General features: G+C 37.8%; 1 protein-coding gene across 1 annotated transcript in view; it reads right to left on the bottom strand.

Moving 5' to 3' along the window:
• RFX6 (regulatory factor X6) overlaps positions 1–16,584 on the bottom strand; it is a 36,573-nt gene extending 19,989 nt beyond the window's left edge. Inside the window, exons 1-6 of the mRNA XM_035538657.1 lie at positions 16,428–16,584; positions 16,162–16,318; positions 14,370–14,493; positions 12,714–12,775; positions 4,564–4,641; positions 875–902 (exon numbers count right to left, since the gene is read on the bottom strand). Of these exons, the coding sequence (XP_035394550.1) occupies positions 875–902; positions 4,564–4,641; positions 12,714–12,775; positions 14,370–14,493; positions 16,162–16,318; positions 16,428–16,584 (606 nt within the window). The remainder of the gene's footprint in view (positions 1–874; positions 903–4,563; positions 4,642–12,713; positions 12,776–14,369; positions 14,494–16,161; positions 16,319–16,427) is intronic.
• Between the last annotated feature and the right edge of the window lie 285 nt (positions 16,585–16,869).

Here is a 16,869-nt window from a genome sequence, read left to right as displayed (position 1 = left end):
TTTCTCCTTGGCATTGTGTCTGAGATGTGACTATGTTGTTTTGTAGGATTAGGAGTTTAATAGTATTGATAAAGGCTATACATTGCAGTTGAACTCGGTGCCAAAGAACAATCCTGTGAGCAATCCCTATCTATTAATATAGGAAGCGCAAGAATCTGTCATTTTCTAGTACAGATATGACCAGAATGACAGTGACTGTCCCAGAGGGTAAAGCAGTGAAACTGTAAGTTATTTGTGAAACAAACACACACAGTTCTAGGATTCAACAGAAGGGATATTTCTGATAGAAATTGGAGACAAGCCTTTTACAAAACTTATTTTTTTTTTCTAGAACAAAATTAAAATGTGAAGTACAGTGAAAGGCTATAAGGCTGATCAAAAGTGAATTGAGTTGCTGTTTGTTCTGTCTAGCAATCAAAAGCAGCATAAAGATGGATCATAGTAAAAAGTTATGAAGAGCCAAAAATATTAAAATATAATGCTGGTGAAAAGGTATAAAGTTCAGTTTATTAAAAGCATTTTCTCACTTCCAATCAGACCAATGAGATTCTGAAAAAGTCCTACAAAATTAATTGATGCAAAAAATTAAGAAGCTAGACACTGATCCTTTGTTTGTAGGAGGGTCTGTTACAAACTTCTGCAGTTGTGAGGAGCTAGGTTGGAATATGAACCCTAGAATCTGCCTTCTAATCTGATTTTTCTTAAAGTATTTAGAAGAGCAAATACTCATGATCATGAAAAAGGGTTATGCAGTCTAATCTTTAATGTGAAATACTGTTGAAATTTTCAAAGAAACGAATGTGAACAAAACCACAGGTCACAAATACTATTTTGATTATGACAGAAGTGAAAAGAAACTGACTACAGCACTTACCTCATTCTTCAACTTGCTTCCAGAGAACCTTTGAAAATAAATGTATTTAATTACTTTTTCATAAGCACAACATTTTTATTTTTATATATATATACACACATATACACACATACATGCAAGCATATACACATACATACATACCTATATATACATATAAAATAGTTATATAATATAGATCAACTGGAAAAATGACTGTTTCTCCAAATGTAAAAAGAATAAAATTGATGTTTTTTTCCTTAACTTCTGCCATTGGCATGTAAGTGCCTGAGGGTATCAGGGAAACCTGCTGAAAGATATATTTTAAACATAAAGATTCAGATCATTGACCAAACAATGTATGAAACTCAGTTTCAGTTATTTTTCTCTGAATCTTTGCAACTTCTCAAATATCAGACGGGGATCATAAGTGCAGGTCCATGAGTCCAAGAAATTCATAATGTTCTTAATACAGATGAGAAAACTCAGAATAGAAAAAAAATATCTAGAATTTACACTTCTTGGAAAAATGAAGAAAATGTAATGATCTTTCACTCTCTTTCACCACAGTACTATTCTGATGTAGGCAAAATCAATTTCTGAGATGAAAGATTCATTAGCTGTCAAAAATATGTTGCAGTATTGTGACTGTGCTATTAATAGTCCAATTCAGAGATTCCCAATGACGTTATTGGACTACGAGGCAACTCTTCAATACAAAAATTAGAAAACACACATTTTAAATTGTAGCTTCTTCACTAGAGGGTGTGTAAGGATTGAGGTTCTAAAGGATCAGTCTAAAAATAGATGTGCAAGATAACTACGGCTTGCTTGATCATTATTTCCTGTTCTGCTAGCTGATAAGATACTGTGGGCAATATGAAGACTTATAATTATTAGCAGCAATATTGTGATTTCCTACTGTTCTGATGCTCTGCTGACAGAAAAGAAAATCAGAGGCTGAGGGACTATGGAATTCCACCTGCCCAGGACATCATGCGATGATTCATCATATGTTAGTTACCTTCAGAATTTCCTGGTTTGTTGATAGATGAGCATGAAAGAAAGTGTAACTCAGTTTGACTGCGAGTTGCTAATTAGCTTCACAGCTAAATGTTTTTGTTATGGACTGTGGATTTCCACGTGTACAGCATAAAGTACGCAGAATGTACAGTAAAAACACTAAAGAGCATCTGCTAGCATTGCTCTTCCAGAGCCTTAATCACTATCTCTAGCTTCTCAAAATGATGTGTATACCAACAATTTTGGTGTTATTTATGGTCCTTTCACACTGCAAGGCTTGATATTTAAAGGAACTAGGAGGTCAATTTACAGCAGAATTTAAAGATTCAGGCATTGACAACCATGCATTTAAGGACTACTGTGCTCAGCTCAATTACCTAAATATCAATATTTGAATGACAATTAAATCTGAAATGGTAGTAGAGGCCTATATTTAAGCAACTAAACCAAGGCCCCTTCTAATCTTTTGACAAGCTGCTATCTAATATGCAAGTCTTGTGGTAAAGACCTCCATATGCCTTTATTTGTGCTGGTAGGCATGGTGTGATCTGATACCATCATCAAATCATATATTTTCCCTGCCTATTTCTGCTCCAAGTTTGACTCAGAAACCATTTTTATAGCTTACCTACTAGAACAGATATCAGGCAAAGGGCAGAGGTTAAGATGGATCATTATATCCAGCATCCAGCAACTGGCACATTCACACGCTATTTTGAATCCTTACACTACCTGACTTTTCTTCTCCAGAAGCCTGTTATTAAACCCAGGCTACCACATCATTGTCTTCATATAGCCATATCCAAACACAATGATGGCCCAGAGCGTTCAAAGTCAGCATTTGAGCTTCTGTTCTAAATCAGCTAGTGTCTGCTGGACCCTGGAAATTCAAGACCTCCAACATGAGAGCACAAGTCCTAACACAACTAAAGGGTTCCTTACTAGTGAATCTTAAGCAGTTCATAAGATGAGAATCTAGTCCTTCTCCTCATACTTCTTTCTGCCTTGCTTAGTGTAACAGAAATGCTAGCAGTACACCAGAAAGCTATTTTATAAAGGCTGTATCAGAAATCAGGGCAGCACAGTATTCAGAACAAGCTTCCCAAGTAGGTCTTACAGTTTGTATGTCTGGGATGGATTGATTCAAATTGGCTTCAGTTCCTCAGCATCAGATTGCTGTTACGCAGTGTGAGACTGCTACTGATGCACCTTAGATGCTCTTCTGGCTTATCTACTTTCTGATCTCTCCAGATGTCATTTTTAAAGCACTTCTCATTCATTGTAGGGACAACTAGAGAAATCTGTATAGTCCTTGGGGAAAAAAATTACCTAAATTTTAGGAATTTCCAGACATGATTCCTTTGGAGGATTTGGCATAAGTTGCCTAAAGATACAGATATGTAGAGTGTGGGATTTTCAAAGGTGCATAAGAATCTTTCATTTGAAATAGGGGTTGTCAGAAGAGTAAGTACTCATGAAAATCTTGGGGAGTACCTATGTACATATTTAAGTGAGGATATACCACTGAAAATTCATCCCTGAGGAATTTTGCACAATCTCCAATTTCTTTGCCTTCATCATGGCTAGATTGTGCAAGGACAGATCTTTGCATGAAAAGGGCACTGGCTGACCTAAAGCTGAGGACTAAGAGTGACTATATTCCTTTAAGTGAAAATAACTGCTTTTAGTCAATTAAATGAATGAATTAAATTATCTTGTTCAAGATAATGCTGCTTTATGGAAAGAACTGCCTCTAGCTGTGTACCAGCAACACCTCTGCAGCTCTGGATAAATAATGGATAGAGAAATGGCATATTCTAGTCTTATACCTTAAGTCCTGCAGTAGAAAGATCCCACCTTTTCAGCATTACTGGCAACATTACCCTCAATTTTTACACTTGCCCTGTTGTCTGGGAAAAGTCTCTTTGGATATAACCTGAATCTGCCAGCAACTGAATTTTCTGTGTGTGTTTATAAAGTCCCTTATTCCTTTCCTTTCTCAGAGCCCCCACTTATACAGGCACACTGCTGTAGACAATGAAAGCCGTCATTCAAGCCATATGTGAACAGAGACATTTGTTTTACGAACTATTAATCTTTGGCAAACCAACAGGCAGCTATCGTAACGTATTGATCCTGCTAGCTGTCCCTTAAATAAATATAATTAGAGCTTCCTGGGTTAGGTTTAAACTGATATTAGCCAGTCAAAGGATCTGTAAATATTAATCTACACTGACCCCTCCCTCCTGCCCACAGGTGCCAGCTTCACACCGTTCTCCAGACGTTTCATAATGGGAAGCTGTCCTGGGGAAAGAAATCGGAGGGTGATACACAAGCAAACAAAATGAGACAAGTGTTCTGGAAACCGTGTTTTGCTGCTTTACACTAACAAATCCTCCTATGATGTAAGCTGATGCAGCTCTACTCTGACTTCAAAGAGGCCATACTGGAAGATACAAACAAAAGATCAAGATCAAGCTGCTAAATTAAAATCAGTGTCTTTAGGGAGCAAACTGCTGCCTAAACCTGTGAATGCCAGACACTGACATACACAGCAATATTAGTTCTGGTATCAACAACAATTAATGTCCTATAAATACCTTCATTAGGGAAGTTTAAAGTTACATTTTCACTGACCATCTTTCTAAAGTAGGGATAGAAGCTATGTCTCAGATGTTATGTTATTGTACCTGGTTAAGCCTTTTCCAGAATACACAGAGTGGTAGTATGCACTGCTTTCTTTAATGCCAATTCCATAATAGTGATACCTGCGGAAAAAAGAGGGGTGTTTTTATTTCTGTGTGACATAAAACAAACTGTCAAATTGGTTTTGGATGCTACATGAAAGCTTTTCTTTACAGTTTCCACTTATTCCTTTCACTGGCATAGAAGAAATCTGGTCTCAGAAAACAGTATTGCCACGATTTGATCCAAAATTCAAGGCTAGCTTCTTCTTTAAATTTAAAACATTTTCTCTCTTTCAAGAATGTTGCTGGAAGAACAAATCTCCCAGAAACATGTTATATCTCTTTTCCCTGACATGCTTTCTCTTTCATTTTATTTCCAGTTTGTTGCAAGGGTTTGATCCGTCAGGTGTAATCTATCAGGCTTACCGCTGTTACGTTTAGAGTTCTACAGAGCGCTTTTCAGTTAAAAATAACTCCCCAGTAATTTTCTCCACTATAAATTAGTGTTCAGCCTCCTATGACTAGCAATGTCAATATCTCATTCATCCACTCATCTCTCAGGTTGTAGGCTGACTGACTGCTGCATTATTTAGTTGCTTAAGCAGTTATCATCAACTGTTTCCCTCACTGCTCTCCTGGAGATTATTGCTCCAAAAACAGAAATGAAAGAAGGAAACATGTTTATTGCTCAGCCTTTGCATTTCTGAGCACAACACCTTAACCAAAGACACTGAAGAGGGTGGGTTGGTGCTAAGAAAACTAGCTATGCTGTAGCTACTGCTTTCCACTGATTTTGCTACAAAAGTGACCTCCAGGAGTAGGGCAGGAGAGCAAGCTGGGGGCAGCTCTTTCTTCTTCAGTCATAGCAAAGTTTGCTTGAGTTCATCTATCAAGGGTGATAGGCCCTGTCTTATAAATTCAACAAAGTACATTTAAAGTGGAGTTAAACCAAACTTGTCTAAGAATGTTATGGACTGCATATTAAGGATCATTTGGGTTTAACTAAAGTCATCTTGAAAACACCATGGCAGTAGGTTTAACTGCACTGCTTCAAAGTAACACTTGCTGTTGAAATACCTTGCTTGCAAACCAAGCATAACATACAGAGAGTACATTGCAAGATCATTGCACTAATTTCACTGAAACATCTCAAAGACTTGTATAAAAGTTCACTCTTAAGACACAAATCCTCTGGCCAATAGTTTAATAGCACACATGAGTTTTCAGCTCATCTCTGATGTTCCTGGTGATGCCCATTTAAAACAAAAATAAATAAATTTACAATCTTTTTGTTTGCTCTTGTATGGGATAGTTGCAGATAAGAACAAAAACCTCAAATGCTTTACATTTACAATGCTGACTAAAGACATTAGGTACAAATGATAATTAAGGAGATGTTCCTTTAAGGAAGATGTTCCTTTAAGGAGATGTTCCTAATTAAGGATATGTTTGCTTAGCCTAGGTGTCTTTGAAAATCTCATCTGAAATAGTCATTCTGTTTCTGGACAGTCTATTGGGTGCACTCAGGATTTTATAGCCAAGAAATTGTGGCAGAAAGTGGCTGCATAAACCTACGGCATCACAGGTTTTATTTTTCATATGAAATTGATGAGTCTATGTAATATCACTGGAACACAGAGGTACCTGGTGACCCTTAGGAAGGCCAAGAGTTTCTTGCCTATTTCTCTACTGTTAGTTTTCTTTCCCCATAAGCATATTTCTCTGATGAATGGTGATGTGGTGAACAGAGCATTTTAAAATATCTGTTCATACTCAGAAGCTCGGACATAGGACCATCTGCTCAGTACAGTTCTCTTTTTACCCAGTAAAGTCAGAGCTGACTGATCAAATCAAAGTGACACTTCAAGGTGGTTTAGGATGCCTTTCATTAAATGTGACCTTTCATTAAATGTCATAATGCTGGACAGTTGGCCTCTTTTTCAGATACAGTAGTGCGTCATCTCTGTTGTGAATTAAAGTCCTGAAGGTTTTCAAACAACAGCTTTGGTTTATGGGTATTAAACAGGTGGACTTGAGCCAAACACCTGAATCTGAAAACTTCTAATATTAGACAGAGTTCTGGCAAAAATGCTAAAGGCATGAACATTTTTCCTCGTTCATGGAAATTCAGTTAGTTTAAATGTGACACAAGAAGTCTTAAAAATTAGTATGTATGGATCCTTTGAAATAATAGCATTTATTTTGTCTTGAATTTGCACAGGATGAAAAACTAAATAGAGCTGTGACCAGTTCTTTAAAAATGCTACAGGCAGAGTAATTTATTTGTAATTGGCTATGTTAACAAGCAGTTGCTGGCATCTCATTCCAACACCCCAAATCTCTCAGTTTCAATCACACGTCATTTTGTAAATTCTAAAAATAAAACCTCACACTTTCACCACAAAATTGGAATTCCCTGCTGTTAAAGCTGAAGTGGGCCAGAGGCCAAAGAAAATCAGTAATTCTTTACAAAGTTAGGATTCGATGTCTAGATTATTCACATCTAATTCAATATAAACATATTTGGGCTAGAAACAGGAGCTGTTGTATGATTTGGATTCTCAGGTTTCTGATGGCAGGGACAGTACTTGTTCCTGTTCTGGAATGCCCCAAGATACCGGAATTTACTCCTTTAATTTTTTCATTTTTTTCAACTGCAGAATAGATTTTTTTTTCGGTATCTATTCAGTGTGTCTTAAAGGCTTATAAATTACCTTTCTAATTGCCTTGAATTTTTAGTACTAAAAAAGTACAGCTTTCCAGTCATGACACAGAAGCAATAAAAGAATAAATAAATTATAATCCGTACTTTTAAAGTTCTGTCTGGAGTACTTCACAGAGGAATAAGGTATAAAGATCTTTATTCTCTTACACACCAAAGTCCTTAGCTGAATAGCTTTGACTCCCTGTTGATTTTTGACTTTTTTGATTTTTTACTCCCTGCTGATTGCAGTAGACCCATTCCAGACACACTGACAATATCTTTAACCTACATCTTCAAGTACCTTCTTTCTCTTTATGTGCCTATTTACATGTGTATTCCACTCTTATATTTCTATTGTACAATTCATAAAAGGAAATCAGTCATCATAAGGAACTTATTCTCTGTTTTTGTAACAAACCTTTTAAAGAACAAACTAAACTGATTTTCTCTTAATTTCAGTGGCTTATTATAACATATGTTCCTATGTAGCTAGTAGCCCTGATTTTAGCATACACTGACAGAAATGATAGCTGATAAGGAAATGATAGGCTTAAGCTGTTCAGGGACTTGCAATAACTTGTTATCATGGGGCCAGCTGCCATATCAGTTTTATTAACCCACTAAATCACTCCTAATAAATAAGATAATAGTTTTCAGACATCATGGATAAAAGCTAAGATTCAACATTGATCAAAGTCTACAAAGAAATTAAATTGTAACTTGAGCTCAAACAGCCTTCTGTGTGTATGGTCTGAGCAGTATGCACATTTTCCTGAATAGCTGCTCCAGGTAATTCATGTACCATGAAGAATATAACTAAATTCTGGTAGTGGCCGTAGCATGTTCAACACTGCCTATGCAAAAAGGTGGATTTGGAACCTGCTCCAGGTCTGGGTCTTCTCCCATTCAGCAGGGATACAGACGTCTTCCCCTGCTATTCAGCAATCTGGAGTGAGCAGCATGGGTAGTGTTGCTAACAAAATTGTGTTTAGTTTGTTGTACTTTCTTGGTCAACTCTTTAAATGAGTGTTTTAGTATTTACACCTCTGTACAAATAGGTTGTTGGCTGTAAACACAGAGGGAGAGAGACTCTGAGGATAGTTCTTAATAATCAAAAGCTCAAGTAATCGAAAGGACTTATTAGACCCATTTTTAAGGTCCTCCTTTATCCAGAACCTCAGATGACAAATGCTGCTCAGAACTAACATTGATGTAAGTTCTTGCACCTTAGAGCAGCACCTGTGTCTCAGCTTAGATCAGCAATGCTTTCTGGAATTCAGTTCATGTGAATGTTAGAAAGAGCTTGGACTTGTTTCAGTGTGGAAGAAAAACAATGGCTGCCACCTTGGAATGGATGGAAGAGGGAACCGACTTTCTTTGTTTTCTTCTGTCCACAGCCAGGCTCTATCAGTGTGTTACTGAGTATGCATACAGTATGCAGCAAGGCGCTTTATTCCTAGGGAGACAGCTTTTCTTTGCTCTAGAAGAATAATGATTCCATTAGAAAGGAATTGTCTTTTTCCTTTCATGCTTTTGCAACATCTAAGCACTGGATGATGATTGCCTCCTAGGCAATACCACCACACTAAACATCGCTGTCAGGAATAGTTAGTACTGTTACTCCTCCTACTAATATTATATCAAAATAATGACAGTAACAACAGAACTAAAACAATGTCACTCCACTACCATGCTTAAAAAATTAGAATTTAACCGCTAGTAAGAAGTGTCTCCTACCAGTCCCAGGAGTAGTCCCAACACTGCTTACAACATCTAGAGCTCAAGCTGACAAAAGCAGTGAGTAACCAGTCATTTAATGTAACTGGTGAACAGCCCCTTACCTTACAATTAATTTAATGGAAATACTTCCATAAATGATACTTGTATGACTAACTGCTACCTGGCCAAAGCAGAAATTACTTTGTTCCTTATTAGTGAGACTATGGTTCTGATATGATCCACAACATCAGGGATACTGGTTGTTACTTATACTACCACTTCTCAGTGACTACTTACTGCTGTATTTGGTCTCTGAACTGGAGATATTGTCACTTGTGCCTTTTACGAGGCTCTTTTCTGCACAGCCAGAACAATGTAAATCTACTGTAGTGGAAACGAGAATTGCAGACAAAAAGTCTCTGAGGAAAAATCCAGAAGAAAAAAAAATGGAGAAACAAATGCCAGATGTTCAAACAAAACCTGCTGATGCCTCATCCTTTTGAGGAAATTGCTCAAGAACAGTTAATCCATATGAAAATATGGCACATAATACCACCAAGGTCAGTAGGACTATTGGATCTGCTGAAGAAAAGCTGCCCATGAAGTACTTCTGTGATAGTCTCGGAGAAAAGGGAATTACACTGACACAATTAATTTTGTGGTGAGATTCCCATGTCAAAAACTTGTTTTGAAACATTCCTCTTTAAATTATGCAGATACATGACATTTTTGGAAGTTTGGATCCTGATTGGATCTTGTTTATCAATGTATTAAATATGTCAGATCAAAAATATAATGAGCATTTGGCAGTCTTTTCCCCTTGTATTCTCTCATTCATTATGACTTGAAAGTAGTTCTCCAAATACATTGGGTTATGAATGTAAGACTTAACTGAGACATTTTGATGAACTAGTAGGTTGTCAAATATTCCTGGGGACTATAAATGCCAGATCTCCTAAAAACTTAAACACAACAGCAAATGTCCATCTGCAAAGCTGACTAAATCTACAATAGCTTACGCCTGTAACTATAGCTCAACTTCACCACAGCAGACAATCCATTAAATCTCTTTCCCCTATAAACTACCCTTCTAAATGTAACTCTCCTCAAAACTCTATTCAGCAACTACAGGATAGATTGTGTACTCTGTTTTTCCTGAAAAAACCCAATGGATTACAAAACTGTAAGACCGTGACAGAAGCTAAACAAGAATTGCCCTTTATTATAGAAAGGAAAACACTCTATGCAGGCTTTCCTTTGGATTTTGTTTTTATTAATTTTGTTTTTAATTTTTTGTTTTGTTTTGTTTTTAATTTTATTTTTTTGTTTTATTAATTTTGTTTTTATTAATTTATCTATTAAAATAAATATTTGAGATATAGTAAAGAAATAATGTCTTTTAAAATTTGTAATTGAAATTATTTCCCATTTTGTATATGCAACAAAACCTAAAATTCATTAATGGCATCTCCAGTGCATTCTTCATCAAAAATAGGGTGGGCTTGCCTGGCTATTTCTGATATTTCTAAGGTAGGAAAAGAGGCGAGCATAACAACACAAAACAACTCCCCCAGAACTGTAAAAGTAAACAATGCATCTTTCAGACATTCCTAATATATTACAAAGCACTTACGAAAACCACAATCTTGTGTGTTTTTTTTGGTTTGTTTGTTTTTGTTTTGCTTTTTTTTTTCTTTCAGTCTCCTTTCATTTTGAGTTTTGCTTATCGATTATTGAAAGACAAGAGTACCTTTGTCTTTCAAGGCTAAGCCTTTCAAAAATACTTTTCCCAAACAAACCAAATGTCTGATTTTCTCTTTTTAGTACCAATATTCTAGTTTTCTATCTTACTGACTAGCAAAATTGTTCTTTGATAGTTTTTTTGGTCTCCAGTTGTGTTTTAGGAAACCATCAACTCTTTGTACTTTCTTCTATAAGGCTAATTTAATGAGTCTTACTCAGTATCTACATAAACACATTTGTAATTTTAAGCATGAGAACAATCCTACTCACATTTTTAAAGGCATGTATATCTCAAAATATAAGCATTAATAATAAATGTTTGACTTCTATGTATACACAGAAAGCTGGACACAATATCCGTCTTAATTTGCTCCTCATAGCATTGTCTTATTTTTAGGACAAACCTATTTTGAAATCAATAGAAATTTACAGATAAGGATCTGATCTAAATTAGATTTGGGATTGAAAGCCATTAAGTTTTTTGAAAGTTACTTTAAAAGAATAAAACTATTTAACTAGCCTTATTTTATGTAGAATGGTATGGGCACACTAAACATTTTTTTTTTTTTAATAAACAGAGATTAATAAACATTGAAACAACAATTTAATGAACAACACTAAGAAAAGCTCAGAATCAGTGTTGGTTTCAAGCAACACAGAGCACTATTGTATTTGTGACTCCCCAAACAAGGGCAGAGGTTTCCTAAAATTACCTAATTCATACCTTGACATCAGCAATACCCTACAGCGTTGACTTCTCTACATTCCTTACATCAATACACCACACTTTTTTTTTTATTATTTCCTTAAGAAGGAGCATTCTCAATTAAAAATAAAAAAAAAAAATATCAGACTGGGGACAGTTCAGCAGTACTTCCTCGGCAGTCTTGGTATGAGGGCACAGGTGGGAGAGTGGATGTAAGGGATGTCGTTCCAACTGTTCTCCACAGTTTTACACTAACTTTGTCATGGCCTAAAGGATAATGCCAGAATCTGAACTAGCAAAATATTTTGCCATAGGTGATGCATAAATATCTATTCCCACAGCCTAAGGGGCGACCTTATCGCTCTCTATAGGTACCTTAAAGGAGGCTGTAGCAGGGTGGGGATTGGTCTATTCTCCCACATGCCTGGTGGAAGGACGATGGCGAATGGGCTACAGTTGTGCCAGGGGAGGTTTAGGTTGGATATTAGGAAAAACTTCTTTACTGAAAAGGTTGTTAGGCATTGGAATGGGCTGCCCAGGGAAGTGGTTGAGTCACCATCCCTGGAGGTCTTTAAAAGACGTTTAGATGTTGAGCTCAGTGATATGGTTTAGTGGAGGACTTGTTAGTGTTAGGTCAGAGGTTGGACTAGGTGATCTTGGAGGTCTCTTCCAGCCTAGACGATTCTGTGATTCTGTGATTCTGTAATATTCCACAGTTGAAATATACAAATCAACTGGATACATTATACATGAATACACTACAGACTGTGTACTAATTAGAGTTTTTAAAAATTATCCATAACAAAGTGCAGATGTATTATTTCTTCTAAATTTAAGATACTTTTTTTCTGGTGTCTTTAAATAAATCACCATTGTTATCAAGAGAACAGATTGAAAATTGTCAGATTTGCAAAAGGCAAATCACAGTTAAATAGCACATTATTTATAGAAAGATGAATGGCTGTAAAAATATGTTAAATGTTTTTTTATACATATATGTACATATATAACGTTTTGACAAGTTATTTGCAACCAGTGCAAGGCTCTTTGAAAATGATGATGTTTTAGAAGCTTAATCAGTTTAGTTTTAGTAACTATGCCTGCAGTAATGTTTTCAAATTCAAACACTGTATCGGTTTCATCAGGTGCATGAAAGTTAACACTAACAGCTTGCCATCTGAATGCCTCCTCTACCAATTACTACACATTATGGAGGCATGGAAATGTATTTAATTGCTACAATGTATTCTGTAAGTGGATACACAGATAATTGTGCCTTACTTTGAATGGCCTCTTGTTCCAAGCCGCCTTGTGGTAAGGAGAGGGAATTTCTGGCGAATGGTCTAAAGAGAAAATAACAGTATTAATTTCTCACAATGGTATATATATATTTTTTTTTAAAGTAATCTCTTCATGGAAAAAAATGGAGAATAAATATGCAGTCTACTGTACTTCATGAATTTGTGACACGTAAGCCACAACAAAAACAATTAAGCACGTTTTACACTGCAGGGGTCCTTCCATCCTTGTCCATCTCACTGTGTACCCCCTGTCTTCCCACCCTTTTTGTCTGTTCTTCCTTTCCATTTTCACTTTTACAATACAAAGACTAGTTTTCTTCACTGGGATCCTGCACCATTCAGGTCCCTAAAGTACAACTGTGTCTTTCACTTCAGGGATCGAAACAGAAGCGAGGGAAAGATGTGGCTGCTAGCTACTCCATTTTGAAAGTCAAACAGCTAGAAATAAAGTGATTTCTGATTTGAAAATTGTGATCTGAAGGTTAAGGCAAGCAAATATTTACCTTGTGGGCATTTCTATCTCCTTCACTATCAAAAGGCTGCACAGGTTTAAACATACTTATCTGCTCTGAAACTCTATGAAATTTCTGTTATGCTCTATGCTGCATATAAAAAAAAAATCATGTTTTGTGATTTAATCCAAATCAAGCAAAACATTCTGCCACTGGAATCCTGAGATTGAGATTAGTTTCCTAAAAATATTCTACTCTTCCTGCCCTAAAAACATTCTATTCTTCCTGTAAATGATGCTTAAGGGAGATGGTTTATTAAGTAAAAAACTAATTCAGTAATAGAGGTAGAACTAACAGTTGGATCTAAAAGCTAGATCATGGTCAAAACAATGTTTAAATGGAAAGCTACTGTCTTCCTCATTTATCCTGAAACTATGTAATGAAAACTAGACATATACTTTCTCAGTATATCCAATTCAAGAGGAAAAAATTAGTAAGTTCATTTTATGAACTGGATTTTACATCCATTATTATTATTTAATTAAATTAATGCATTTTGCTATCTATGAACAATGAACAGATCAGTAGTGTTTAAAAAAAAAGATGATCCTTGAAGCATTTTTGGTTTCCTGTTTCACTAACTACTCAGGGTTTAATTTGGAGAGTTCACATCTCCCTTTCATTAAATGATTTCAGGATTAATTGTAGGGAAGGGTAGAAAAGAGGAGGAATCAACAATTTTTCATTCAGGAGCTCTTTGTGTTATTAATTTTTATTCCCCTTCTTGTATTGCTTATTGTGTCACTTCTCACTTTACACTGCCTTTAGTATAATTAAAAGTGTCTTCCATATCAGATCTGTTTTTGTGGAAAGAACCCTATTAATGTCACCATTAAAAAGAGGGGAAAAAAAAAAAAAAAAAGCTCTTGCAGAAAATGCCATATTGTTATTTCTTACAAAAAAAAAAAAAATAAAAAAATCAAAGGGAACTTCAGTTTCATTACCCTAAAGCTGTTGTCATGAAATCCTTCCATACGTTATAGTAGTAATTAGTTTGACTCCATGTGCATTAGCAGTAGGAAAAAAAATAATTTAACAGGCATTTTGACATAGGTGTACCAAACTGTTAGTTTTAGAAACTATGAGAATTAGTCTAATGAATGATGAAGACTTTTACTTTTTACCTTCCCAAAAGTTGCAGCACAAGCAGGTTCTAGCTTCTCTTTTCTGCAGAAGTCTAAATAATGTGCATAAAGGATGCATCTCGGTAAACAAACTCCTTCACAGACAATGTAGTTTTCTTCCAGCCTGTATAGAGAAAGAAACTGCAAGAGTAAAAAGCAACATATCATGTCTCTCCAATTTATTTTCCATCTGTGTTTATGGCACTGCCCTCTTTTTTTTTTCTTTTTTTTTTCTTTTCATTTTACTGAAGATATCCATGACAGAACACTGATGAGTTTCTAGTGAACAAGACAGGTACAAGAGACTGACTCTACACTTCATGCTTAGGGTAGTTGCAGAATATGGAAAGCATGGGGCCAGGTCCCTTATTCTTAATGAGCCTTTTTCAAAGTCTGCACACTTCTGCTTTAAATAATTTTGATTTAAATGACTACCACCTCAGAGGCAGCCTTGCTCAGAAAATAGGAGTACTAACTATACTGTGAAAGATTTGGGTTTAAGGCTGTCTTCTGAACAGAGCAGGGGCTTGAACTTGCACCTTCTCTATCTTTAATACCTGGAGTTATGTCTCTTTTCTTCCTACTTTTGCTTTTTAATTTCCACGCTGGACCTGAAGCTATTTCTTGACCAAACCATACTAAAAATCAAAGATTTGATATTTTCTGGAGGGTATGCACTTTTATGCATCAGTTTACAAAAGGCAAGTGCTTAGGCAAAGGTCATTAAAGTCTAATATTAAAAACAAGTAAAAATTGTCTGTCTTCCCTTTAACTGAACTCTTGGTAACAGCTAGGTATTCCACTCTTGTCAGTTTCTTTTCTTTATCAGTCTCCATTATCTGCTACTCCCAGAATGATTTGTAATGAATTTGTTTCTTTTCAAATTACAACAATCTATATGAACATACTATATAGTAAACACTGCATGCTAAATAATTTTGCACTGACTCAAGAGACTCAAATCCTTACAATTTACTGTCTGCTCTAAGAAGTCAGATGTAAACTAAATTAAGAAACCGGGATATCTGGACTATTCCTTTTTTTTTTTTTTTTTTTTTTCCCAGATTGAAGGAAAGCTCTAAATTTACAGTCTGGATTTGGTAACCAAGTTCCCATTTAATTCAATATTAGCTCCCTAACTTCAGGAGTATTTTAGTAAAGACCTGTATGAATTAAAGTCTGCAGAATTTGACCTCTTATTTGTTTAATTTTTGCCCAGATAAAATAAGGTAAAGGGAGGGTGTCTGTGGATGGTGGAATATAATGTAAAAAAATATATATATTGAGACAATGGAAATCGAACAGCCATGGCCATACAGGATAATTAAAGCATCCATTTGCAGATGGAAAGTCTGAGGTAACTTTTCATTCCTACGTTTTCCAAGATTTTCGGGTTTCTCATTTCTAGGAAGAAGGAATAACCCGATTTTACGGGAACAAAATAACGTATAATCGACTGTCCACGTGTTGATTACTACCGTGTTCCCGCACACCCGGGACGAGAAGCTATGTAAGCTCCTTCCAGGTCTATGCTGGATGCTTGCACCGTCGGTTCAGGCACAGTAAGCCGATACTTGGGATTTTTCTCTTGCGTAAATTCGGTCTTTCCCGATTTTTCCCAGCCAGTGCGGGTGTGACAGAGATCTCTGTTAACGGATAAACTTCTGCTAATTAAAGAAAAATCGGAAATTTAGGGGGAGGGAGGGCCTCCTTTGTACCGGGGCTGATGGCAGTGAGACAAGAAAGCCCTCAGCCCCCCGTCAGAGGCAGCCCCGCGCCCGGCCGGCCCTACCACTGCAGGGTGAGCTGCGTCTGCTTCTTCTTGTCCTTCATCATCTGCGCCACGCTCCTCTTCGCCGCCGGGCTGCCTCCCGCGCCCTTCAGCTTGCCGTCGCGGCCGTCCGCATCCTCGTCGTCCTCCGAGAGGCTGTCGCTGCCTGCACGGAGCTCTGCGAGCCGGGGAGGGAAGAGCGGAGACGCCCGGGGGGGCTCCGTTAGGGCCGCTCCTCCCCGCGGCGCCCGTTCAACGGCGCCCGTCCCGCCTCACGGGCCCCTTACCTGACTTGATGGCGGATGGCTCCGGGAGTCCCCTCTCGGCGCCCGTCCCGTCCCGGGCGCAGGGCAGCAAGCCGGCGGCCAGCAGCTCGGCGTAGCGCTCGTCCTGCTCGGCCGGGAGGCGCAGGAAGGCGCCGTCAGCCTCGGCTCCCTCGGCCATGCTCCTCACCGGCACCTGCCGCGCCCCATGGGCTCCTCAGGGGCTCTCCGGGACGCGGGGCCGCCGGCAGCCTGAGGGGAGGCGAGGAGGGGCAGGCGTGCCCCCGGCGGGGCCCTGCCTCCTCACGGCAGCCGGGGGAGGTCGATGCCGAGGGGACGGGGCTCGGCCGAGGTGCGGGGAGGCTCGCGGGGGGCTTAATGATTAACTGCCGGCGGCGTGAGGGAGCGACGCCCCGCCGCCATCTCCTCCCAGGGCGGCCCCGGGGGGCTCTGCTCGTCCGCAGCC

Source organism: Cygnus atratus, chromosome 3, assembly GCF_013377495.2.
Source record: "Cygnus atratus isolate AKBS03 ecotype Queensland, Australia chromosome 3, CAtr_DNAZoo_HiC_assembly, whole genome shotgun sequence".
NCBI classification, from domain to species: Eukaryota; Metazoa; Chordata; class Aves; order Anseriformes; family Anatidae; genus Cygnus; species Cygnus atratus.
Note: the sequence above shows the minus strand (reverse complement) of the source record. Positions and strands in the feature narration are given on the sequence as shown.